Raw genomic sequence first — 23,475 nt, forward strand, 5'->3', positions numbered from 1 at the left:
GTTGAAATTTATTTTCATTTTCTATTATTTAAAAAAGCTCACATGCACATGCATAAGCAATAATAAATCAATTTATATTGACTCAAACAGAGAAGGCCAGATTTTTGCACACACCCTTTCAGGTGTAAATGCAGCACGTTCAGTTAAGCTAGAAATCATTCCTCCCTGTCACCATTGAGTTTCTGATGTTTCTAATGTGCACACAAGCTCTTCGCCCTCAACGCAACGCTGCCAGACGCTGGAAGCCTTCAGCCGTTCACAATTTCTTCTGGAATTACAACTGAAGCATTTGTAACAAAGCAAAAACAAACATTCTGTGTTCAAGATTATTCATCCCTGTGTCAGTAGCCAACTGCAAAGCCTTCACTTGCAATGACAGACATCAATCATCTTTGCTCCTCCTCGCTGTGCTCGCTGGTCTTCGGCTGCTGTGTTGACTCCAAGATGGCTGACGCGTGACGAGCGGCTCAACTTAAGTAGGACAGAAAACTGGCCCGACATTCGCAACGTGATCAACACATTTCTGCCTCAGAATAAGAGTTGGTTGTAACATTTCAACAGCAGTTGTCACGATTAGAGAGAGGTGTGAATGAATGTGGAAGCAGGGACTCTGACACCCTGCAATCCAAAGTTCAACGGCGTTGCTGCAGACCTTCTGTTACCGACCGATGCCGTTTGATGGATGAGAGCTTCTCCATAAATTAGAAAGATCAAGAAGTCCTTGAATGAACAGAGACGCGTCTCATTTCAGGTTGAACTGTACCTACAAGTACAAATATCCATGCACATCCATCTATTAGTTTAAGAATTAAGTGGACTTTATAGTGTCCTGGACAAAACAGACACCAAGAGACTTGAGTTTGAAATTCATTTTAATTGATCACATGACCAATCACATGTACACTCACAACAGCTCATTTACGATGCGTCCCTTTGTTCTTTAAATGCTGCCGCTCCTTTTTTTAATCCGTGATACTTCATGAGAAGTCGCAGCAGTGGAACTGTTACTGGAGGGTGAGGAGGCTGACAGACTCCAGGTCCTGATCCGGGTCACATCCACCGCTTCTGTGCTCTGTCGTCCATCAAATGGCAGAATTGAGTATTCACAGAATAAATAAGTGACCTTCCTCTGTGCATCAAACTCTTCACAACACTGCTTTTTTGTCCTGGAATAATAAAATGGATGAAGATCAACTTTTCTCAAATGTACTCAAAAACTTGGGACACTCAGAGGAAGAGACGAGTACACGCGAGAGGCTGTGAGACGCCACACCTGCAACACATTTACACACACCACAGTGGTCTTGTCACGGCCGGCAGCCCGTCATCATCCCTCCAGGTGTATCCTCTGATGACGCTTCAGGTTACACTTCTGAGTGAAGCGCTTCCCGCAGGCTAAGCAGCAGTAGGGTCTCTCTCCGGTGTGAACTCGCCGGTGGGCTTTGAGGTTGCTCAGCTTGGTGAAGCTGCGCCCGCAGAGGGAGCAGCAGAAGGGCCTCTCGCCCGTATGAGTCTGCTGGTGGGCTTTCAGGTTACTGGGGTGGGGGAAACACTTCCCACACTGCCCACAGCGGAGGGGGTGTCTGGGGACGGGGTTACAGTCTGGATGTGGGAGGGGGTTTGCGTGATTTGCTGACTGATGCTGGGACCTGCTGTTGACCCACGGGGCGCCGGCTCGGTTGAGTGCCACAGCTTGTTTGTCACTGAGATGAACTCGCTGGACCGAGAGGGTGGGGGGTGGCGCGGCTTTAGACGTGGACGGGATTCTGTTGAGGGGATGTGGGTTTAAGGCCTGAGAGGGAGTGACAGACAGAGCTGCAGTGGTGCTGTTGGGCAGTGGGTGAGGGGGCTTTTTCATTGGTCGATGAAGCTGCTGTATGGCGGCTTGCAACCTGAAACCTGCTGCCACTTTAGAATGCAGCTTCATCCCCTCCTTCAGCGCGTCGGAGCTCACCCTGCTGCGCTTCACCAAACACGAGAAGGACGACATCCCCGACTTCGTGGTTCCTTTACGTTCCACGCGCTGCTCGTCCTCGCACGGATCTAAATCCACAATAACCTCCTGCTTGATCGACACACTCAGGGGGTCGGAGTTCGGCAGTCTGGCCTTCGAGGCCTCGGAGGACGCACTCTGGTCTGCAGCAGCACGAGCCTGAACATCAGCTGCTACACCGTCTGACAGCTGGGCTTCTGTTCGCTGTAGAGACCCTCTGGTTCTGCCAGGATCAGAGTCTCTGTCGGCCCCCAGTCTCTGATTATGCAGCAGCCCAGCTGTTGTGAGGGGGAGCCCAGCCCAGCTGCTGTCCACGTCCACAGATGGAGCTGCAGACAGGAGCGAGAGCTCCTGGCCCTCAGGAAAGACAAACGCCGCAGGCATCTTTACGTCTGGCTTCCCGACGCCCCTCAGTAGCTCCTCGCTCGTCTTGGCCTCTTGATTCTGTTGTGGACAAGCGTCCATCATCTCACTCACGTCCGATGCTGCCTCACCTGGGGACCAGGGAGCAGCTGCATTAACGACTCACTCACAGTTACAGTTAGCAGGCAACGAGCACTGACGAGCTTGTCACAGCCATGAGGTGACCAAGCTGAACGCCTGACATTCCACCACCTGCTACACACAAGCAGGCACCATTTTCAAAAACAAGATGAATACTCGCCATCAAGTGAGGCGCTCCATCCTCCTCCCACACGCACCGACGAACACGCCAGTGGATTTACCTCTTCTTCTTCCTTCACGTCCACAGCTGGAAGCACATCTGCTTCTTCCCCTGTCTAGGAAAAGACACTGAACACATCACAGATCCCTCTGATGCTGATGAGACGGAGCCACCCCAGCGAGGCTGGGAGTCAGGATAGAGCCCCAGCCGGGTGCCGGTGCTGGTCGTCATCACGCACCTGCACCGGGCTGATGGCGGACGTTGCCATCAGTCCAGATTTCATCGCCTCTCTGCTTCAGTAGATATGATTTATGGGCTTTTCCAAATAATCAAGACTTTTTGAAGTTACTTTTTCAACTTCCCAATGTTTACATGGGTTTTTCAGTTTGTACAAAATGTCTCCATCATATCAACTTGTTCTTGTAGTAATATCAGCTGTTCACCACATCAGCAGAACATCCCAGCTCGTAGTACTTCATGTTCCACAGCGATGCTCTGAAATACGCGTACTGCAGTACACTATTGTGAAACACAGCATTAGGACAGATTGCTGTCTGGGTTTGGCTGCAGGGTCCTACCGGTGTCTGCTGGGGGGTGGTCACATGACCCACCTGCGGGAGCCTCTCAGGGCTGAGACCTGCGGTGGACTCGTCCTCCGGGGTTGACTCGGATCTCTTCTCCTGTCTGTTGCTTCTTGTCCATCTTTCAACACAATCACTCTCTTCTTTCACACCACGCCCCCTTGGAACATCTGGAGAGCACAGCATCGTTACAGGCGCCTAAACCAACCCCCCCCCCCTCCCCCAGCTCTGCCTCCGTGGGCTCTTACCGTCCTGCGCGTCTCTGGGCCTGTCCTCTGCAGCGTCCGCAGCATCCTCGCTAAAGTCAGCACATTTCCTAGTTGTCTCTCCTTCTTGACCCCCACGGTCGCTCAGTCTCCTCTCTGCCCACCGCAGCTGCATCCTCAGGGCCTCCACCTCCTGGTTCCTGCGCTTCACCTCCTCCAGGAAGCAGTCTTCCACCAGCCTGGTGACCTCGTACATGGTCGTCTTCACCACGGCCTCCATCACGTCCGACAGCTGAGTCTGGAAGGTGACGATGAGGGTGTCCAGGTCTGCCATGACGGAGCCCGGCGGCGTCCCGCGTCTAGAATCGCGCGTGCCTGGAACCACCCGAGGACGAAGGGCTCCTGTCTGATCTCCTCACTCGGAAGACGGCGTTCTAGACTGCATGTTAACCCACTAACGTGCTTCAGCGCGCACTCACACACACACTCGCATACACACACTCACTCATTGAAATGTCAACCTTGTACCAGCGCGACTCGACCGAATGTTTTCACGTGAATTCCGCTCATGTTTACTTCAACTGGCAGCTAACGAGAAGTAGCTTAGCATCTGTATGCTAACAGCTGCTAGCGGCAGCTCCGCGCCTCACACACCCGGTGTCCGAGCTGATGGTGTGCACGTACACGCGTCTGATCCTCTGGTCTGGTGTCGGGTAACAACTGGGACGCTAAATTAATTAGTAGAACCCGTTTGACCGAGCCTAGCTAGCCAACGGCCGACTGCGGTCCTTGTTTTTGCTCGTTACGTCACTTGCAACGCAGTACGGTGGCCGCTACTGTATTCAGTGAATTACGAAACGCGTTTGCAAAAAAGTGAAACCCATATGCTGCGCTAAGCGGTCCCTGGCGATGGTTCCGAGGCCTCGTTCAAACTACTTTCCAGTTTCTGGTCACCGACGAGGGCTCGCGTGGTTCTTGGGTTCATGTTTCGGGACAGACTCTTACTCTGGACGCTGAAATTACAAATTAGCATTCAAACTCCATTTTAGTTTCTGGTTTGGCTTGACGCTCTAAAAGCGTCTGTTGTGTGACGTCATCACAGTTGTGTGCATGTTCAACAAAAAAAACGTCAATGGCGTCTCGTTTTACAGGTCTGAATCGACAGTGTCTGAAACTTCCGCCCGTCGCTGACAAGCGTGACAGAGCCCGAATGGCTGGACAGGAGCGGTTCATCCTGGACTGAATGATGACATTTGGTGAGACGTCCCACATCGAGAGAGCCTGATCACATTCCTCCAAGTGTCCCTGAACCCGTCCGCCTGATCGGCCTCCTCCTTAACTCATACCCGCCCTGCTGAAGCGATGAGCCGGCAGGCTATATCCGCAGCCGCGTGGACTCAGTGACGTCACCTTAGACACGTTGTTAGGCAAAGATTTGTGCTGACGGCCGCAGAATTACTTTTACTTTATTTTTACCCTACATTCACTCTTACAGGAGGGAAAGCAAAGACTGGCGGCCATTTGTAACGACTTCCTCCTGACGTCTATTCTGTATCTCTTCTTACAACCTGGATTATTGACATTTGAACTGTAAAAGTGGGACTTTTGAACTGCCATCACGGTTTCCTTTCCTCCTGTAAGACTAAATGGAGGGCCACCGTCCTGGGTGTGTCTGCCTCAGAGGGCTTCCCCTCTCTGCCACCGTGGAGCAGAAACTCGCCAGCTTTGTTGACTCCTGTCGACATTTATTCTTTTTCTTGCTGCCACATTTATATTTTCACGTTGTTTGTAGATGGCATACAGTTGGCTGAGAAGGACTGGCGATCCGTCCAGGACGAACCCCGCCTCTCGCTCGAGGTGAACTGGGATAGGCTCCACCCCCCGCGACCTTTAACTGATAAGCGGTGTAGAAAATGGTTGGATGGATGGATGATGGGTGGAGTACATATTTGGGTGTAGCGCTTATGATGCTAACTAGGTGGTTCAGTACTATTAAATCTTTCCTAGCGATTTTAAAATAGTAAACCTGTTTAGTTTGTAGGGCCAGCACAGATTTACTTGATTTTTAGCATAATTTCATCTGTTGTCTGGTCTGTGGGGGGACATTCAATGACTGTGGGATATTTCCTTGACACTTTGTGTGACTGCGCTGACAAAGAAACATGAAACTACAAGCTGCTGTCCTTCCAGAGTCCAGTGGAACACTTGATCTCAACTGCTCAACGGAGACAGCATTCACAGACATGGCGAGGTCGCCCTGGAGGAGTCAGGAAAAAGTTTTATTTTCAATCCGTTGTGTAATCACAGGTTTAATGTTGCTCAGCTTTTATTCCATTTTACTTAAAAGTGACTTTCCGTCACAAAGTATGCAGCATGGAATCAGGTACAAATAGGACTCCTCATGAGCTGATGTTGTCTTTGTGTAACACTTTTCACCAACAAAAGTTATTGAATAAAAACCAGAATACTTGAAATCGAAAAAAATACAATCTAACCAGAAAACACAACTTTGTTGCTGTAATCGCCATGACAGTAACACATGAACCACACATCAGAAACGTCCTCTATTAAACGAGGGCTGCACGATTTAAACCTGAGAAATGTGATCTGCTCTTCCACATCTCGGCCGCTTCTGTCCCCTCACACCAACGTCGCGCAGTGCTAACGTTTGCACTGCAGTGCTTCAGAAAAAGTCTCATTGGCTGAATCACAATTACACAAAGAAGCACAACACCAGCAGTTCATCCAACAGTTTCACTTACACCTCAGTCCATTTTCTCTCCCTCCCTCCCTCCCTCCCTCTCACCGCTCCACTGCTAGCCTGCATAGCTATGGAAGCCTCACATGGGACGTGTCAAAAAAGCAGGAAGGTGGCCAGCAGAAACCGCCAGCCCTGTTCTGACAGGGAAGATGTGAAGTGAAGTGTAAGTGATTAGCACCACCTGACCACCAGAGTGAGCCGCCAAGGACAAACGCATCACAAATTCCTGCCACACCAAACACAAACAGAAATGTCACGCAGTGTCCTTCATGTTTACAGAGGATCACAAATACCTTCAAAATCAAAACATCTACACGTCAAGCACTTCGGCATCTTTGTTGGTCTAAACTGCAAGTGCCTCAGACGGATTTTTAAGAGTGCGTTAACGATTTTTGTAGAAAACATAAGAATTGTACGAGAGGATTTTCTTTCCCAGGGAAGCAGTGATACACATTTCATCAAGAATTTTGCAGCCCTCGTTTAAACCTCCAACCAGCTCCTTCCTCTCACACACTCGCAGCTCTACAGGTCTGTCATGTGTTTGCGTTGGTGTGATTTCAGATGATCCAGGCGTTTAAAGCTCAGGCCACATACGGTGCAGCAGTATGGTCTCTCCCCTGTGTGGGTGCGTTGGTGTACCTTCAAAATATCGGCTCGTGTGAAGCTCTTATCGCACATGGAGCACCGATGTGGTTTTTCCTGCGTGTGAATCCTCCGATGCAACTTCAGATTCCAGAGACGGCTGAACTTGTTCCCACACACAGTGCAACAGTACGGTTTGTCACTCGTCTGGCCACACTTATGAGCCTTCAGGTCAGAGAATGAGGGGAACCCCTTCCCACAATGGCTGCAGAGGTGGAGCCCCTGCCCTGAGTGAGTCCTCTGGTGGACTTTGAGGGTACAGGCTTGAGTGAAGGTTTTTCCACAGTGCTCACAAGTGTATGGCGGCCCATGCTCAGTGCCCTTGTGTGTCTGCTTGTGGGCCTTCAGAGAGGCTGAATCAGGGAAGAAGGTGCCACACTGGCTGCAGGTATGTCTCCTCCCTCCTCTCCCTGTACCCTGCTGCTGCAACCTCTCTCCCAGATTTATGTTACCACTAGTATGGTATGCATCTGAGGGCCCATACACACCCCTTGCACTATCTAAAGATGGGTCAACGCGAATGCCCTGGCTGCGGAAGCTCAATCTGCCACTTGAGTCACCAGATGCATGTGCAGGGTACAAGATGCTCTGGTCCTGCAGGAACCCTTCTTCATTGATCAGCAGGCAGCTGAACTCTCCACTTACAGTCATGCTACTCCTTGAGGGAGAATCAGCAGGGGACACCACGGCGCCCCTTCTATTTCTCAGGGCGCCTGTTTGTGAAACTTGATTCTCGACCCCCTGTGGCACTTCTACATCGCCCTCATAGTGGCTCATGTAGCTCAGGTCATCACCCAGGTGAGACGGGGATCCTTGTAAGTCATCCAAGTGACTCATGTCTATCATACTGGTGACGTCATAGCGAGTCTTTTCAAAGCCACCCAAGTCATCCATGCCAAACCTGTTGTGTAAAAGAGGTTCAGATACATCACCTGAGTTGACCGTCTGGCCTGACTCGGCCCTCTGGTCAAAGCCAGCTTCCCAGGTCACATGGCACTTTGGGATCTTCTGGTCACTGAAGCGTTTACTGGGCCCCGGCAGATCTGACACCGCGCTCTCTGACACACGAGTACAGGAAACAACAATTTATAGAAACAGGGACTGCAGTCATCAACTTACATAATTATGAACATAAGTGTTCATAATTTTCTAATATTCGTGTATCTGACTCGAAATTTCAAAGCTCAAGAGATATTTCACCCAAAATACATAATTTGCCTTTCAGTGCCTCACCATTATACTTGAAACTACGACTGTGTTCAGTCAGAAGCATGGAGCTGGTTTTTCCCTGCCGCACTGGCTCTTTGTTCTGGTTATGAATATACACAGACACACATAAGGCTCCCGCCTCCTGAAGCACCAGTAGAGACATTTTTATGGAGATTCTGTCATTTGAAAAGTGTGGAAACCACGTCGTTGCAAGACGAGAAAAGAAAAATCAACCTGCTGCGCAAACAGCAAAAATGCATTGATATTCTTGGTGCTGCTCCGTTTGATTACAGTGGCTGTTGGCTGCTGTGACCACCGCTACTTTCACTGTGTGAGTTGTGGACGGACCTGGTGTGTTGCAGACTTTAGGTGTCTTGAGCTCATGAAGATGCCCCCCCCCCCTTCCCCCCCACACCCTTAAAGGATTTCTTGGTGACTCAAGGCTTCACAAAAAGCAGCCTCCTAATGTTAGCTTGAGGCTTGAGTAACTGGAAGGCATCTTACAGGTTTTGGTGAAATACCATTTTAAATCAGAAGGAATGAAGAAACAAACCATCCAAAGTGAGTCCCCATCTCTCCTCAGAATCATTCCCCTGCGGCGTCATGTGTAGGGCTTCCTCCTTGAGCATTCTGTCAAGCTTTTCACCTTCCACACTCGGGGACTAACACACAGGTGTAAAAGAAAGGACAAATACATAGAACGATGAGCTCTACGCTTATCAAGGGAAACCATAACTTTGGCATGAGCTCAACAGCAGGGTTCATTTCAAGGCTGCATGCAGAGACCCACAAACTCTTAGAGAGAAGAGTTGACGCCTGAAGGTGTAGAACAAGAAGATCCAACAACGCGACTCAACAGGTGTCTGACATCAACATTGACATAGTCAAACATGGTTCTCTACCTGTGGTGTCTTCATGTCACCATGGGCCTCAAATTCATGACTAGATGTCTCTCCTTCGGTGCCCTGGGGGCTACTTATGTCTTCTTGGAGGACACACTCTTGTTTCAGACTTTTCTCTGTTACAGAAAAGAGAAGAAATATTTTAACATTTTTACTGTTAAAAATAAACTGTCAAAACAATTTTATCAAACACGTCTTGTCCTCCTCATCTTCTCTCTGCTCATTCTGGTCAGGTAGTCCACCGCTGGTCTATGAAAGCTTTTCCTGAACAGCCACTTGCTGCTGCTGGAGAACAGTCACCAAACAGAGACGTCCTGGCCAATAAAAACTGCTGACTGAGCAGATCTGCAGAGTCCAGAGGCCATCAACTGTTGCTACCCTGATCAGCCTTTCTCCTCACTGACTTTACAGTTAAAATAACTGACGGGAAATCTGATTTTTGATCACCTGATCCAAACTAGGGCTCTCAACGGGTCGGGCCAAAAAATATGCAAATGGTCGGGTGTCGGGATGCCTGTTTTTCAAAAAAGAGAAAAAAAATCTGCAGTAAATAAAGTCTCTGGCTGGCTGCTACCTACAACCTGCATCGTGGAGAGGGGCGGGGCCACACCTGACACTGCTGCATGCACGCCTTTAGCCTGGCCCTGGAGGAGAAGATGGAGGTGGTGAATTATGAGTGTATGAGAAAAATCATGTTAGCGGAGCGTGGGGGGGGGGGCGCGGGCAGGCTGATTATTCATGTTGATGTGTTGGCCGGATCAAAATTGTAATTTTCAGGGCCGTTGAGAACCACAAAAATGGGGTTTGGATCAGATTTTTACTGATGCAGCTTTGGCTTTTTTTCATTTTCTGTCCAAGCTTTTATTTGTAGTGATGAGATCGCACTTGTTGTGTCCAGACATCACCAACTAGTCTACAGGACACAGGCACAAGGAAGCCCAAACCCATGGAGAAACAGGCTGAGAGTCCCAGCAAAGACACGGCAAAGTCCTCTTTGAGCTTCGGGACTGAGATGAATGTGTGACTGGAGACAGATTTCACACCACTGTCCAGACTGTCAGTGCACGTGCACACGTGCACACACACACACACACACACACACACACACTTCAGTCTCACGTTTTCGTTTCTACCACAGAGATTGACAACCTCACCTGCGGGTTCCTCCTCGGTGGACACCCCAGGTCTCCCGCAGTCCACACACCTGCCTCGCCGGTCTCCCTCCCTGTCTTTGCGGCGGCTCTCCGACCACCTCAGCCTCCTCTTGAGGGACTCCACCTGCTCCCTGCACCGTGTTACTTCTTCCACGAAACTATCCTCCACCAGCCGTGTGATCTCATACATGGCAGCCTTGAAGACCGTTTCCATGACGCCAGAGAGCTGGGACTGAAACGTAACGATCGTATCGGCCATGATCCCGGTGATGTGGGACAACTCCAGACAGCCGTATCTCCTAGTCGCCGTTTAAGGTTGAGACATCTGACACACACAGATCTAGAATCCGAACCAGCTCCTGGCAGGGGGAGTCGGGTTAAGCAGACTGTGGATGCATAATTTGCAGTTTTAGTTGTTGCAACCTTACTGTTAGCACGCGAGCTAGCTAGCTTACTGTAGTATATTTATGTTGTTAGGATTCCGAGAGCTAACCCAAATGTTGCCTGGGAATTAAATAAATGTTCATAATACTCTTCGTCTATATTTGATGTAAAACGGCGCGGTAGTTTGGCTGCAATCTCAAGTTAATTTTGTTTCCCTCCATCAAACGCGTTTCCTCCTGGTTCCGTAAACAATCGCACTTCCTGGATTAAGCTACGGCTCCCGAGTTGGACCAAACCTCATCCTTTCAGTCGAATGGTTGAACTTCACCGGAGTGTATTGTTGCAAACCGGCGTTTCTAGACTAGAAAAGCAAATGCAGCGTTTACAACAACATCAGATGTAAGCAGGTGGACATTGATGGCGTCCAGGCTACTGGAACATGACAAAAACACACTTTACAATGTTCTTGGAAACCGGACTCCCCGCCATGTCCCTCAGTTAAAATGGCCGGTGTGAGTCATCCGAAGATGTGAGTCGCGCGAGCACGAGCATGCGCGGCAGTCTTCTCAATCCGTTACCGACCATTATTAACAGCATGGTGTTATATAAAAGTGATGGTGCTATAATTCCGCTGCGGTTAAGTTTCGGCACAAACACTCTGAGAGTTAGGTTCGGGTCCGAATAGGCCGTTTTGTTAAAATTAGCGCATGCGCCGTTTGCACCCTTGGCGAACTCGGAGCGGGCAGCGACTGATGTGCGTCACACAAAGCAGAAGCCGCGGCGGCGGAAGCCATGTTGCCTGCTCTGCTCACGCCGTGTTTTCACTAACCCAACAGTGACCGGACCGAGAGAAGAGGAGCCCCGTTCGCCAGGAGGAGCGCTGACCGGCAGCACGATGTCCGCCGACGACTTCCAGACCAAGTACGCGTCCGTCATGGAGGGGATGGTCCGGAGCGCCATCGCCGAGACCAGGAAACTTTTCGAAACTATGGTCGACGAGCTCAAGGCAGAAATCTCAACGATCAAGAAAGAGAACGAGGCCCTCAAAACAAAATGTAGCCAATTTGAAATCGAGAAAAGCCAAAGGGACGTTGACGCGAGGGAAAGTGGGCCTCCTCCCGGGACGAGTGGCGGCTGTGAGAAACGCGACACCGGCGTTCAGTGTGGTGAGTTGAAGAGACCGGAACCGCGCCACCGAACCGAGCCGCCTTCGCCTGTTTAGAAGGGTCTGGTAGCTGTGTGTGTGTGTGTGTGTGCGCGCGCGCGCGCGCGTGTGTGTTATTTGGCACGCAGCACCTCCATGTGCTCGGCTACTCCGCAGCGTGGGAGCTAACGCGGGGAAACCACACTAAGCTAACTTGGCTCGTGAACAGCGTGTTCCTTCCTTCTCCACGCGCCTCAGTGGGGGCTCATTTGGCCCAGAACCTTCTGACTCGTGTGTTCCGTGTATGGGAGCTTCTGCGTGGACGTTGTCACGTTCGGTTCTCGAAGAATCTACCGAAACCAACTGTCAGCTGCGACTCTGGGATTGTTACCTGTTAGGCTAAAGGAAGTTCAGTAGCCAAATGCTCGTGGCTAGCAGGTGCACTTCCGGTGTCAGGCTCGACTGGAACGGTAGTGTCTGGTAGTTCTGGTGCATGGATCTGTGACCCGGCCAGTTGGCCGACAGGTCACACCGGGTGAGAGTAGCAGAAGGAATCTTTGTCAAACTGTTACTGTTTCTCTTGTCTACCTCATTCTGGTGGCCGATGGGAAGTGCAGTCGTCCAGCTAGCACCTTCATCAAATGGGTCTGTGGGTCCAACTTTGAGAAGTTCATCTTGGTGTTCAGTCAGACATGTTTAGGTCACTGTTGTGCCCCTGGCCTTGTTGGCAACCGGAGGAACAAGTATGAAGTACACCAAATCTTGATGAGTAGAAATGAAGAGCTGGACCTCCTCTCATTCTTGAGTTGGCGGTAGAGCTGACGGACCGCTCAGAGGCAGGAAGTTTACCATCTTACACTGTTGGCGCAGCTTTGGTTTCCTTGTATTAAATGCGTTGGTAAATTTTGAGTCATGAGAGTCTTGGCAGGTCCCGCTCTTGTTCTATGGTGCTTTTTTCTGCAGAGGCTCCTGGTTTACCAGCGCCGCCACCGTTTACGGGAAGCAGTTATCACTCAAAATATGATCAAAGTGCTCATGAACCCACAGACCCGAAGAGCATCCACAGCACCAGTGTCATGGCAGTAGGTGTGGGAACAGTCAGGCTACCAGTCTTCCACCAACTCATGGAGTCATCAGATCAAATAGTGGGGCCTCAGAGCAGTGACTTTTACACTTAAGGGTAACAGCCACATCTCTTAAATGTAACCACTGATTTGAGCCCTTTCTTAAAATAACTATATTTGTATTGCTTCAAATTGCAACAACGTGTCAATCAAACTTAAACCTGCCATCCTTCCCACTGCAACCCCATAATCTGAATAACCAAATGCTACTCCTTGGTATTGAGTAATATTTAGGGGACTCATGTGAATCCTCTCCCTCCCTCTCTCTCCCTCTCCCTCCCTCCCTCATGTTCCAATCAACAGTGTAGTTTTACAGCACACCGACCATCTGCTCTTCAGCTCCTCCCTCCTCATCCCACATGGCTTCATGTGTGTAAATTAATTCCCATAAAGACCTGTAAACATTGGCTACTGTAAGTGCATAGAAATGAAGATAAAAATGAAGGCACATTTTGTGCAAGTAAGCACACACGGGCTGACTGATGCTAACAGTGCTGGCTCAAATCATGTCGCTGACCTGAGACCCACCGCTTACACACTTGACTGCATTTAGGAACATAACCAGGTCAAGGCGTGTTTTCCTTCTTTAGCCATGACGCTAATTGAGATCCAGACTTGAAAAGATTTTTTTCCACACAAAGAAAGATTCATTGATGACAGCAACCAAGTTTTGTAAAAAAAAAAAAAAAAAAAAGTGATTAAAAACAGCGCTGTTTCCGTTTTAGACAAATGAGCACATTTTGTATTAGGTCTTAAAATAGAGTTAATCTTCTACTCTTCATAAAACGTCAGGAAAATTAATGTAGAAGTAGGCGATGGATCATCCAGCAGACGCCTGCCTAGAGTTGCAGCAGTGTACTGGTTTCACAGTGTACTCTGGTATGAACATGAAAGGTTCTCCTACACCTTTCTTTTCCTACAATATTTGAGAACATGTGATGAACAACCAAGCAGATAGTCTACCTGCAGATCTCCTTTCTTCTTCTTCACATAAAAGAAAGGAAGATGAAATATCTAAGAGCCCAATATGATTGATCCGGGCCATGCAGTAGTGCAGCTAAAACTGATATCCGTCTTTTATAAATGGAATGAAGCTTCTGTCGTCCATGAAAAAGGACAAACTCAAAAATCTGATTTCTTTTATTTAATATTTTCTGTTTTCAAAATTTACCTCGTTTTAACTGCTTTATCTTAATTTTACTTTCTTTATAAAAGAACATGATGCATTAGAATATAACAGTTAATGTGATAGTATCATGCAGTAATGCTCCATCACATTTTTTAAGGCGAATAAAAAGTGCTGATGGAACTGAAGTTGGGAGGGGGGGGGGGTTACAAATCAAATCAATGTTTCTGTCAGAAAAATATCTGATAGACTTTTTCTCCAAATCATTCCACCAAAATTCAGAGGTTCTTCAGTTTTGCTTGGTAGCTTTAAACGTTTGCTGCAACCAAGTTTTCATGCATCTTTCTCTGGCTGGTGCTGTGTTTCGTCTCACACCATCTTTTACTCTCTACTGTTGTTTCTTTCACATGAAAGGCAGTGGGAGTGACACCACAGCTCTGTCCAGGGATGTGCACCAATGAGGTGATGGGTACCCCCCCCCCCATGTCTCGTGCAAAAGATGAACAAAGTGATAGGAGTGACTGTAAAGTGATCAGCTATGGAGGGAGCTGGGAAACCACATCACTGGGGCTGCAGCCAAGAGCTTGATTTGATACAATGCTGTTTGCTTCTCAAGGTTCTGGAAAGGAAAAATGTCGAGCCTTCAGATGATGCTGTGTCGCTCTCCACATTGCCTGGCCCGGATCATGACTGAACTCCTCACACACACACACTCAAAACAAATGCCAAGTCGACCCTTTCAGAGTGCTGAAAAACTCGTGTTGACCCGCGTTTTTGGTGCAGTGTGAAAGGGACTATAGAGTTGCATCATCTCAACCTTCACTGACTCTCTGTCAACACAGACTGGGCAGATGAATCCATGTCAGTGACAAGTCACTAGTGTCTGAACTGATATTATATTTTGGATATATTTATTTTGATGAAATGAGATAAATCTTCCTATATTTGTCCTGCTTTGTGTTTTGTTATTTTTACTGTTTTTAGAAGGTATAGGCCTGAGAATATCTTGTTGTTGAACTGCGCGTTTGTGCTCCAGCTTCAGCGTTAGGGGAGCACTGGTTTAGGATATCAGCTCTTTCAGTATTTTTCACACCAGTGTATCGAAGGGGTATCTTGAGATGATTTTGTAACAGTGTTGCAATTTTGTCCCTTCCCCAATCAATCAAAAGAACTGCAAAGAGCCCGGCAACAGAAGTTATAATAATTTTACCCTTTTGTTTTTCACTTTTTTAAAAACTGTATTTTGGGAATGTAAAATTTAAAGTTATTTCAGGATTTTAAGATCACATTAAAAATCACCAGTCTGTGTTTGCAGAACTTGTTCCTGTCAACTTTCTGTTGGAGCAGCGTCAACCCCTGAGGCAGTTTTCACTGCGGAGCAGAGAGGAGCAAAGTTCTTATGACAATATGGTGTATGGTCTCCTCAAAGACCATGACTATGAGACCCACGGAGATGAAAACTCTCAGATGACCATTATAGTGGTCAAACCAGAGGTGTGTGTCTATCCAAGTGTCCATCTGACTGTGTTGTCTTTCTGAAATTTTGATTTGTGTCACTGCTCTTCTGGAGTCTAATTATTCATTCCATTGTATGTTGAAAAACAGGAAGAAGATGAACCCTCTGTAGACAGCAGGCAAGCTAGGAGACATAAAACAGGTGGGAAGTTGCAACTGTGACTTAAAAAACTCCAAGACTAATTTGATCATTTGCAGTTGTGCTGTCATGCAAACAGGACAGGTTTTACTGAAGAAAACATCTTAGAAAAAGTCTAAGAGCCAGTGAATGTCATCGTATTCTTAGAAGCAGTTCCTAGCTGTACACTTTTTTATGCATCTTCCCTGAAACATCGGTCACTACTGTCCCTAAATTCACCTTTGACCTCTGCATTTGGAACAGATACAGAAGAGCCGCTCGCTGACCAGGAGGGTTCAACTGGAGAAATGAGAAAACATGCGGAGATTGAAGACACAGACAGGGAGAGCAGTTTACCAAGAGAAAGTAACCAATCATCCAACCCAAAGCAGTCACTCGTCCACTCACTCGCTGCAAGGAAAGCTGACGAGGAAGATGCACCTTGTGCCTGTAAGGATATATCTGGAATAAGCACCCTTGTAACAAATGTTGAAGAACCTCTGGATGCTCCTCAGCACGCCTCAGAGGTTGAACCCCCTGAAAAAGAGAAACCATCAGTGGTTGAAATGACAGGAAATGGATGGCCATATATCTCTGAGCTTGCGGCCTCCAGACAGCTGGTCAAAGGAGTGGAATGTCAGAAATCAACAAAAGGCAAGAGCAGCTCCAGGCCTAGGAGAGGGCGCCCACCAAAAAAAGGGAGGCAACTGCCAGCAAAAGAAATACCTCCGTTAGCACCGACTGATGTCCCACCAGACCAGGAAATGATGAATTTAACAGGACTGGAGAACACTGAGGTCTCTCCTGCCCTTGATACAATGAAAACAACTTCCACAGGTCAAGCGAAAGAGACTCTACCTGTTAACATTCCAACTGTCCAAAACAGAGCAAAAACAGCGTTAGAAAGCGTGGGGAACAGTGAGGTCGGCCCTCGTCTTGTTTCGGTAGTGTCTTTGAGAACAGGATATCCGTCTGAAATGGACAAGCACTCTGATTATGAACAGCTGTACATGAAAATGCAAGAAGAGACACTTCAGAGGTTACACAGTGACGATGCAACCCACACTCCTTCGGTTGAGTCGCCACCAGGTCCCTTGCAAGAACACAGCACCACTGCAAGTCTTCAGGATGCAATGCTATTAGTTGAAGCCATGAATCGGTCGACAGTGGAAACCTTAGAAGCAGAGGCAGGCCCTGTTCTCCCCTCAGTGTCACCACGTCCTCCCCTTCCAACTCATGAAGATAAAGAAGATCGGACAGTTTTTGGTCCTCAGAATACAAATATCTCTGAATCCGATGAAAGTCACTCCCTCATAAAAGTTGTTACAGCACAGCAGCCTCCAGTAACTGCTCTAGTGCCCACTGCAAGGAGTAGCCCAGCCCTCAATAAAATAATTGTTGTGCCACATCCAGCACGTTCCATTTCCCCACTGTCCCCAAGAGAGATTTCTACTGTTGTGTCAACTGTTGCTGCTGCACAAAGTAAAACTTCACTTACACCGTCTCCCCCCTCCTCTGTTCCTCAGAAGTCCCTATGTATTACCTCCAGGCAGTCTCTTCCTGTTGTCACTACTCAAACATTCAGCTTAAAAAACCCATCATCAGTTACAATACCATACCGAAAAATAACCATTATAGTTCCAAAACAGGCTCCATCTGTGGCATCAAGAGAACTGCAGTCACAAACGACAGAGCAGGAGCCAGCTGGACCAGCTCTTACTGTCAGGGAGGTGCTGGCAGAGCTGGTTTGTTCATCTCAGCAGGAAAATATAAATCAAGACGCATCAGCAGCTCTAGATGAGACTGCGTCGTCAGCAACTGTGCAGGTCTCCCATGCCTTGTCTCCAGTGTCACCCCCACGGCAGATGAGGAATTGTGGAGATACCCAGATAGTTTCAGATGAAGTTGTCACATCATCACCAACTGAGGAAGCATCAGTGTCAACCCCCCAGTTGGCTTGTTTGTCACAGCAGGGAGATATTTGTAAAGAAACACTGACACCTTCAGATGAAGCACAAACGCAGTCGGCTCCCCCATCTGTTGAGTGGAATCTCTCTGCTGTGGTCAGACTGACAAAACTACCATTTCCTGTATCACCCAAAGAATCAGTCTTGGTCTCCAAACTGCTTTCAGGTGGAGGTGGATCTGCAGCAAGTACCAGCAGGGAGAAATCATCATCTTTGGTCAAGCCAACACCATCAGCAGAACCAACAGCCTTCAATTCAGACGCTCCAGCATCATCCGCTGACATATGTTCCAATTTAAAAGAAGATTCCAATGCTGTCCCTGCAAATACCCGTCACATGTCACAAGAAGTAATGGCAGGCAGTGTTTGTGTGAAGCCGCTTGGACCATCCTGCATGTCAGCACTGGCCTCAGAAGAATCCACAATGGCCATCAGCACCCCAGAGTTGACAGCTGTACATGATACAGCCAGTGAACCCACTTTGAACTTGGATAAAGAAACAGTCAGCAGTGCAGCACAAGCTTGTGTGTCGCCAGATGATCGAGCCATACAACACGAGCAATCCACTGCCTCCAGCACAGCCCGAGACGAATCCGACCCTCATTTCCAGATTACCAAAACTCAGTTCCTGGCACAGTTGGCAGTGTCACCTGTATTTCAACCCCCACAAGAGGTAATTCAGTAGTAAGCACATCTCAGTCTGCTTTGTAATATTATTACTGCATTGATTGTAGTATGTTTGGGTGTACTTAATATTTCCATGAAGTTGGGATACTCTAAGTAAATTGAACCCATAGCCCTTTTAAACAGCCTGTTCAAGGCAGATATACTGCAACTGTTACACTGCCTTGCCATTTTTATGAGTCAAGTCCAAGCCGAAACGGACTTGTCAGGCATGCAGGGACGTGCTGGCCACTGGGAAAAGTGGGACAACTCCCGAACAGCCAGTCCAGCCCAGGCCAGCCGGGCCGCAGAGAAATAGATTTGTTTTTTTAACAGGCCTATATAATTTCCAATTTACACAGTTATCTTTTAGCAATGTGGCAACGTAGCAGCCTACGTAATAATGTGGCAAAGCCAGCAACACGTACAGCATGCTGGGCCAGCCTGTCTCACACACAACAGTCACCTGCATGTGTTTGCGGTACTGTGGGTGTCGGTGTCGTGCTGGCTGGCTGTAGAGTTCCTATGGGCCTGAAAATTATAACCTGATCTGACCCGCAGGTTTTAAAGCCCAAACCCTTCCCAGCCCAACAGATCAACATGAATTATGAGCCGGTCCGCAGTCCGTATCAATGTCTGTAACTGACATGTTGTTCCTCTATGCTAATTTTGTTTTTTTCTTTTGTTGAAGGAATCCACACATGGCTCTAAAGATGCCCAAGCTTCTTGCACAAAGACCTGCAGTGGAGACAAGACAAAGTTACAGAAAAGTTCCCTTGTGATCCGGCTCCGAAATCAACTTAAAACTCCCCTGCAAGCTCAAGCCAATCGAGGAGTACTCACCGACACAGAGATCGCCCCTCTAAACCCCAAGAAACCTAGAATAGAGAATGTCAGTCAAAACAAGAGAGACACTGTATCTATTGCTTTTGGCCCTAAAAATCCAGGCAATGCTGAAGATGTTACAGCTCAACAAAAAAAATCCAACCTCACACCATTGAGTCCCGGAAGAGCTGTAGTATGTAAAGATTCTGTTGGACTGACTGTCGGTAAACCAGCAGTCAGTTGGAGAGAGTCACGATTTTCTGAGGATAGTGCGAGTCCTAGTAAAGCCACCAGTGACCTTACTCCTGTCAGTCTAAGAAGGTCGACTTTACGCAGAGATGCTTGTAACTCTGGACATACAAAGTCTGCTTGTGTGAGTCCAAGGAGGTCAAGATCAGCTAAAGATAGTACCAGCAATATAAAGACTAAACTATTTCCCCAGAATCCAAGAAGGTCAAGCGCCTGTACAGATTATACTAGCCCTAAAGGGTCAAAATGCACTTCTGTAAGCCCAAGGAGATCAAGGTATAACTCAAGTAACGATGGTATTAGCTCTAAACAGACAAAAGCCACCCCTGAGAGTTCAAGAATGTCCAGTTCAAATAAAGACGGCACCAGCTCCATGAAGACTAAAGTCCCTTCTGTGAGTCTGAGGTCAAATTCAACTAAAAGTGCTCCCAACTCTCAAGCCCCACCTGTGAGTCCAAATTCTAGCTCAAGTAAAGATACTTCTAGCGCCAAGACATCTAAAGCCACTTCTGTGAGCATCAGAAGGCCTAGTTCAACTGAAGAAAGTGAGAGTCAGTCACCTTTTTTTAGTACAAGGCTCAGTGGCTCAAGTAGAAATCAAACTTCCTCTAAATTGTTAAGTCAGAGAAAGTCCATATCAAGTACAGAGGATTCTAGCACTCAAAAGACCAAATGTACCTCAGTCAGTCCTAAAAGTTCTTTCAGTGAATTAACATCTGTCAGGAGCTATACCTTTACTCAAGATGGTTCTAGCACTAAACGGATGAAAAGGAAGTCTGACTCTTTCGCAAACACCACTTCCCAAGGTACTTGGTGGCCTAAATTGGCTAAAGATGGTGCCAGTCCAAGAAAGGTCGTAGAATCCACACCGAAGAAACCCAGATTAATTCAAGATGGCACCATTGCAAAACAAAGTGTAAGAGTGGTAAATGCCAAGAAGTTAGCGAAAGCAGCAAAAGCTACAACAATAGCCAAAATGAGAAGTTCAAATCAATCTAAATTGCAGGACGGGGTAAAGAGGGACAGGTTAACCAAGAGTCGCGCCAGCTGTGAAACCTTAAAAAAGTGTAGCACTAAAGCAGTGTGGACTCCTCCTAGGATGGCAGCCTGTAGGTCTCCGTCATTTGACAAAAAGAGGTCATCGTTCAAGGAGACACGATCCCCAAGATCCCCTAATATTATCATCGTTTCCCCCGCCAATGTTTCCAAACGCTCCTTATCTCTTCGACCACAAATTGTATCACCATTACAGCCTTTAGCAGTCATTGGTAAACGTCTGCTCAAGAACCAGTGTGGGGAATGTGGCCGAGTCCTCAGCAGCAGTGCTGCCCTGGAGAGTCACGTCAGTCTCCATACAGGTCACCGACCTTTCTCTTGCACGCTATGTGGGAAAACCTTCCCAGACTCCAAGGGTCTAAAACGGCACGGCCGGGTGCACCGCAATGGTCGGATCCATGTCTGCCAGCAGTGTGGGAAGGGCTTTGTATACCGTTTTGGTCTCACCAAACACCTCCAGATGGTGCATGGCAAATTTAAACCTTTTGTCTGCCAGATATGCAGCAAGGCATTCTTCACAAGGCGTGATGTGGAGACCCACATAAGGAGCCACACGGGAGAGAAACCATTCCACTGCAACCTCTGTGAGAAAAAATTTGCAAGGAGAGTAGAACTTAATGTACATTTGAGGTGGCATAATGGGGAGAAGAGACACTGGTGTCCATACTGTGGGAAGGGCTTTTTAGACTACAATAATCTGAAAAGGCATAAGTACATCCACACGGGAGAGAAACCACATTCTTGCCCACACTGCCCGAAACACTTCACCCAGTCAGGCCACTTGAAAAAGCATGTTAAGAATGTTCACAAAGTCCAGTGAGAGATGAACCCCTGGGATGCCACCTTGTTCTGCGGATCAGCTGTTTTTGTTTTTTTGATCAGAGAAACATCTTTAAATATCAGGATATGGTGTGATGAAGGCTTGAGTAATGTTTGACTTGAAGAAAATACTATGAGAGAATTCAGTCCTTTCAGGTTTACCAGATGCATTTATGTTTCTTTATGACAGCATAAGTAGTCTTGGACGTTGAAGTCTCTATTTAGTTAGAGAGAATTGCTACCCTGCATGGTTCTAACTAACCATGAAAACTAGGACTCACTTCCCTGAGGTGCTGCCACTATTTCTCTGTAGGAATAGCATGGAAACAAATGACCAAAGCCATGTTAATTGAAAAAGATATAAAGTTTTAATAAGACAAAATGCTATGGTTAATGGCACAAAACACAGGATTGGACATGGGCTTTATTGGTAGCTGTGGTATTATATTGCCTTTTGACAGTATTGATGAAAAGCTCTGAAAAAAATGTTTTGGAGGATTTGAACGTATGAAATATTGAAAAAGGAACTGTTCTTATTTAACCATAATAAGCAAATGGTTTGAACTGTTTATAAAGTCCAGATTATTTAATTGTTGTGATTTCTGCTGCTAATGGAGGTGATAACTGGAGCATCTTTACGTTTTAGGCCAGATTGCACCTTCACTCGTTATGTTAATCCACGAAACAGTGATGGAACAGTTCCTGACACCAGACGGGCTGCGTGTTGTGGTCTCACTCTCACAACTTGACAGTACTTCATTTCAAAGCACTAATTAGTGATGGCAAATGCTTACAGGCTAAGCATACTTTGTTAAAATGGTGTCCTTGAGAGAACCGATTTTTCAGTTGGCATCATTTAAATTAGTTTTTCCTTCTCTTCAAGATATGTTTGAAGTTTGATTGTGACTTAATGCAAGTTAAAGTTGAACAATTGTACAACCAGTGTTTCCTCCTTGTATAAACCTGAGCACCAACTCTGATTCGATGGCTTTCAGACTGAGACAGCTGTTTTCTAGGTTCTGCTAATAAAAATAGAATGGTTATTCCCCGCTGTGCCTTTTCTGTTTTTGAAGGAAATCCTCTCATGCTTTCCTAGTTTTGGCGAATGTTGCTTAACTTCTTGTGTGGTTTCAATGAAGCACATAATGAATTTGTATCATTTATTCCTATAACTTGACTGCTTGTTCGGCAATTGTCTGTTTTATACCTAATAACTTTCAAATATTGGAAACTGTTTTGAATCTCCTGTAACAGTGAGTCGTTCTGTAAACAAGATTATGAGCACTAGTCAACGGTAGAACTGTACAACCATACGTCACATTATTTAATTTTTACGCTACATCCAATTTGAGAGCATGTTTTCATTTTAACCTGAAGTGCACGTTGACGTTTATTTGAATGAGTCTTAAACTCAGATGGAACTACTTTTTCCTCAAGGGTGAGTCAGTATTAGATTCACCAGGCCTGATGTGAGGTTTTCAGCTCTGGTGGAGGGATGAGGGGATGGTATCTTAACTACACTGCTTGTCAGGTCACATGTCAAAGTAGGTTTTGGATCCCACTGAGCCTCCTTGGATGAGAGAGATGAAATGTGAGTGTCAGCGAGAATCTTTGCCAGCGTCTGCCAGGTCGGGGGAGAAGACCAAACCTCTAGTCCTGAAACTCACTCAGTGAATGAGCACGTTTGGGGTGTTGGTGTGTTTCACTCCTCACTGACTGCTTCTGTTCAGCCTGGATTTGGTTTCAGCTCAATCATGGAAGCAGTTTTAGCCACTGGAGCGCACTTCCTGTCCACCAGCATGCACTGATGCCCACGCCCAGGTGAAGGTTTGGGGGGGGGGGGGGGTCTTCGTGTCAGAAACAAGATTTCATAGATGAGATAAAAGAAAAACCTGACCACAGTCATTCCTCATGCAATGCCACACAGAGCTGCAGTCGTTGTAGACCAAAGGAAAGAAAGGAATCCATCATAATGTGACAAACCATAACAGCGGCTTGCTGTTGAGCTTCGCTGAAGCTTGGTGACAACCATGGACTTGAGGAGGGGAGTTGGAGCAAGGAAGTGGCTTCCCAGGAGGTGGTGTCCCTCCAGGTGTGACCCCCCACTGCTGTCTGACCGTGTGTTACTGCTACAGTTATGGTTTTACCGCCATGTAAAATGGAGACAAGTGGAGTTTTTGATTTTATCACAACATACATCAGAAAAATGAGATTAGAAACTATCATCAGCTTGTCCTGAAGCAATGTTATGGTTTCACTGGATAATCCACAACTTTTTATAGTTTTGATTGAAACTTAGGACACCTATGTTAAAAGGACCAAGAAGCCTCCCTCTGTTCCATTCCTAATTCTTACTTATCACAAAATTACTTTA

At 47.1% G+C, this 23,475-nt stretch overlaps 3 protein-coding genes across 6 annotated transcripts; 1 reads left to right on the forward strand and 2 right to left on the reverse strand.

Moving 5' to 3' along the window:
• Positions 1–866: 866 nt before the first annotated feature.
• LOC147256786 (uncharacterized) lies at positions 867–5,561 on the reverse strand. 2 transcript variants are annotated; one of them, XM_086210378.1, is made up of 4 exons: positions 3,487–5,561; positions 3,269–3,408; positions 2,658–2,772; positions 867–2,487 (listed from the first exon to the last, which is right to left on the reverse strand). In XM_086210378.1, the coding sequence occupies exons 1-4, from the start codon at positions 3,776–3,778 to the stop codon at positions 1,328–1,330; spliced, it is 1,707 nt and encodes a 568-aa protein (XP_086066504.1). In that variant the 5' UTR covers positions 3,779–5,561; the 3' UTR covers positions 867–1,327. The 2 variants fall into 2 exon arrangements, with proteins under 2 accessions (XP_086066504.1, XP_086066503.1); XM_086210377.1 differs by having other exon boundaries at positions 3,236–3,408.
• A 141-nt stretch (positions 5,562–5,702) lies between these two features.
• LOC147256787 (uncharacterized) lies at positions 5,703–11,685 on the reverse strand. Its single transcript, XM_086210379.1, has 4 exons — positions 10,113–11,685; positions 8,959–9,074; positions 8,610–8,718; positions 5,703–7,905 (listed from the first exon to the last, which is right to left on the reverse strand). Exons 1-4 carry the CDS (start codon positions 10,369–10,371, stop codon positions 6,728–6,730), a joined length of 1,662 nt encoding a protein of 553 aa, XP_086066505.1. The 5' UTR covers positions 10,372–11,685; the 3' UTR covers positions 5,703–6,727.
• On the forward strand, positions 10,115–22,147 carry LOC147256788 (uncharacterized). 3 transcript variants are annotated; one of them, XM_086210375.1, is made up of 6 exons: positions 10,115–10,427; positions 11,333–11,662; positions 15,206–15,384; positions 15,496–15,547; positions 15,788–18,162; positions 18,844–22,147. In XM_086210375.1, the coding sequence occupies exons 2-6, from the start codon at positions 11,392–11,394 to the stop codon at positions 21,100–21,102; spliced, it is 5,136 nt and encodes a 1,711-aa protein (XP_086066501.1). In that variant the 5' UTR covers positions 10,115–10,427; positions 11,333–11,391; the 3' UTR covers positions 21,103–22,147. The 3 variants fall into 3 exon arrangements, with proteins under 3 accessions (XP_086066501.1, XP_086066500.1, XP_086066502.1); XM_086210376.1 differs by lacking the exon at positions 10,115–10,427 and having other exon boundaries at positions 11,068–11,662; positions 15,788–15,973; positions 17,657–18,162; XM_086210374.1 differs by lacking the exon at positions 10,115–10,427 and having other exon boundaries at positions 11,066–11,662.
• Positions 22,148–23,475: the final 1,328 nt, after the last annotated feature.

The sequence above is a fragment of the Aulostomus chinensis genome, chromosome 8, assembly GCF_037954235.1.
Source record: "Aulostomus chinensis isolate RoL2024-O1b breed Wild chromosome 8, RoL_Achi_v1.0, whole genome shotgun sequence".
Classification (NCBI taxonomy): Eukaryota; Metazoa; Chordata; class Actinopteri; order Syngnathiformes; family Aulostomidae; genus Aulostomus; species Aulostomus chinensis.

Excerpts from the sequence above, each read along its gene's own strand:
- LOC147256786 (XM_086210377.1), bottom strand. The coding sequence starts at position 3,778 with ATGGCAGACCTGGACACCCTCATCGTCACCTTCCAGACTCAGCTGTCG. Across the intron at positions 2,773-3,235 it reads CCACCCCCCAGCAGACACCG|ACAGGGGAAGAAGCAGATGT; the intron begins GTAGGACCCTGC and ends GTCTTTTCCTAG. Across the intron at positions 2,488-2,657 it reads ATGGAGCGCCTCACTTGATG|GTGAGGCAGCATCGGACGTG; the intron begins GCGAGTATTCAT and ends CCTGGTCCCCAG.
- LOC147256787 (XM_086210379.1), bottom strand. The coding sequence starts at position 10,371 with ATGGCCGATACGATCGTTACGTTTCAGTCCCAGCTCTCTGGCGTCATG. Across the intron at positions 9,075-10,112 it reads CACCGAGGAGGAACCCGCAG|AGAAAAGTCTGAAACAAGAG; the intron begins GTGAGGTTGTCA and ends TTTCTGTAACAG. Across the intron at positions 7,906-8,609 it reads ATGGGGACTCACTTTGGATG|AGAGCGCGGTGTCAGATCTG; the intron begins GTTTGTTTCTTC and ends CTCGTGTGTCAG.
- LOC147256788 (XM_086210375.1), top strand. The coding sequence starts at position 11,392 with ATGTCCGCCGACGACTTCCAGACCAAGTACGCGTCCGTCATGGAGGGG. Across the intron at positions 11,663-15,205 it reads CGACACCGGCGTTCAGTGTG|AACTTGTTCCTGTCAACTTT; the intron begins GTGAGTTGAAGA and ends CTGTGTTTGCAG. Across the intron at positions 15,548-15,787 it reads AGCTAGGAGACATAAAACAG|ATACAGAAGAGCCGCTCGCT; the intron begins GTGGGAAGTTGC and ends CATTTGGAACAG.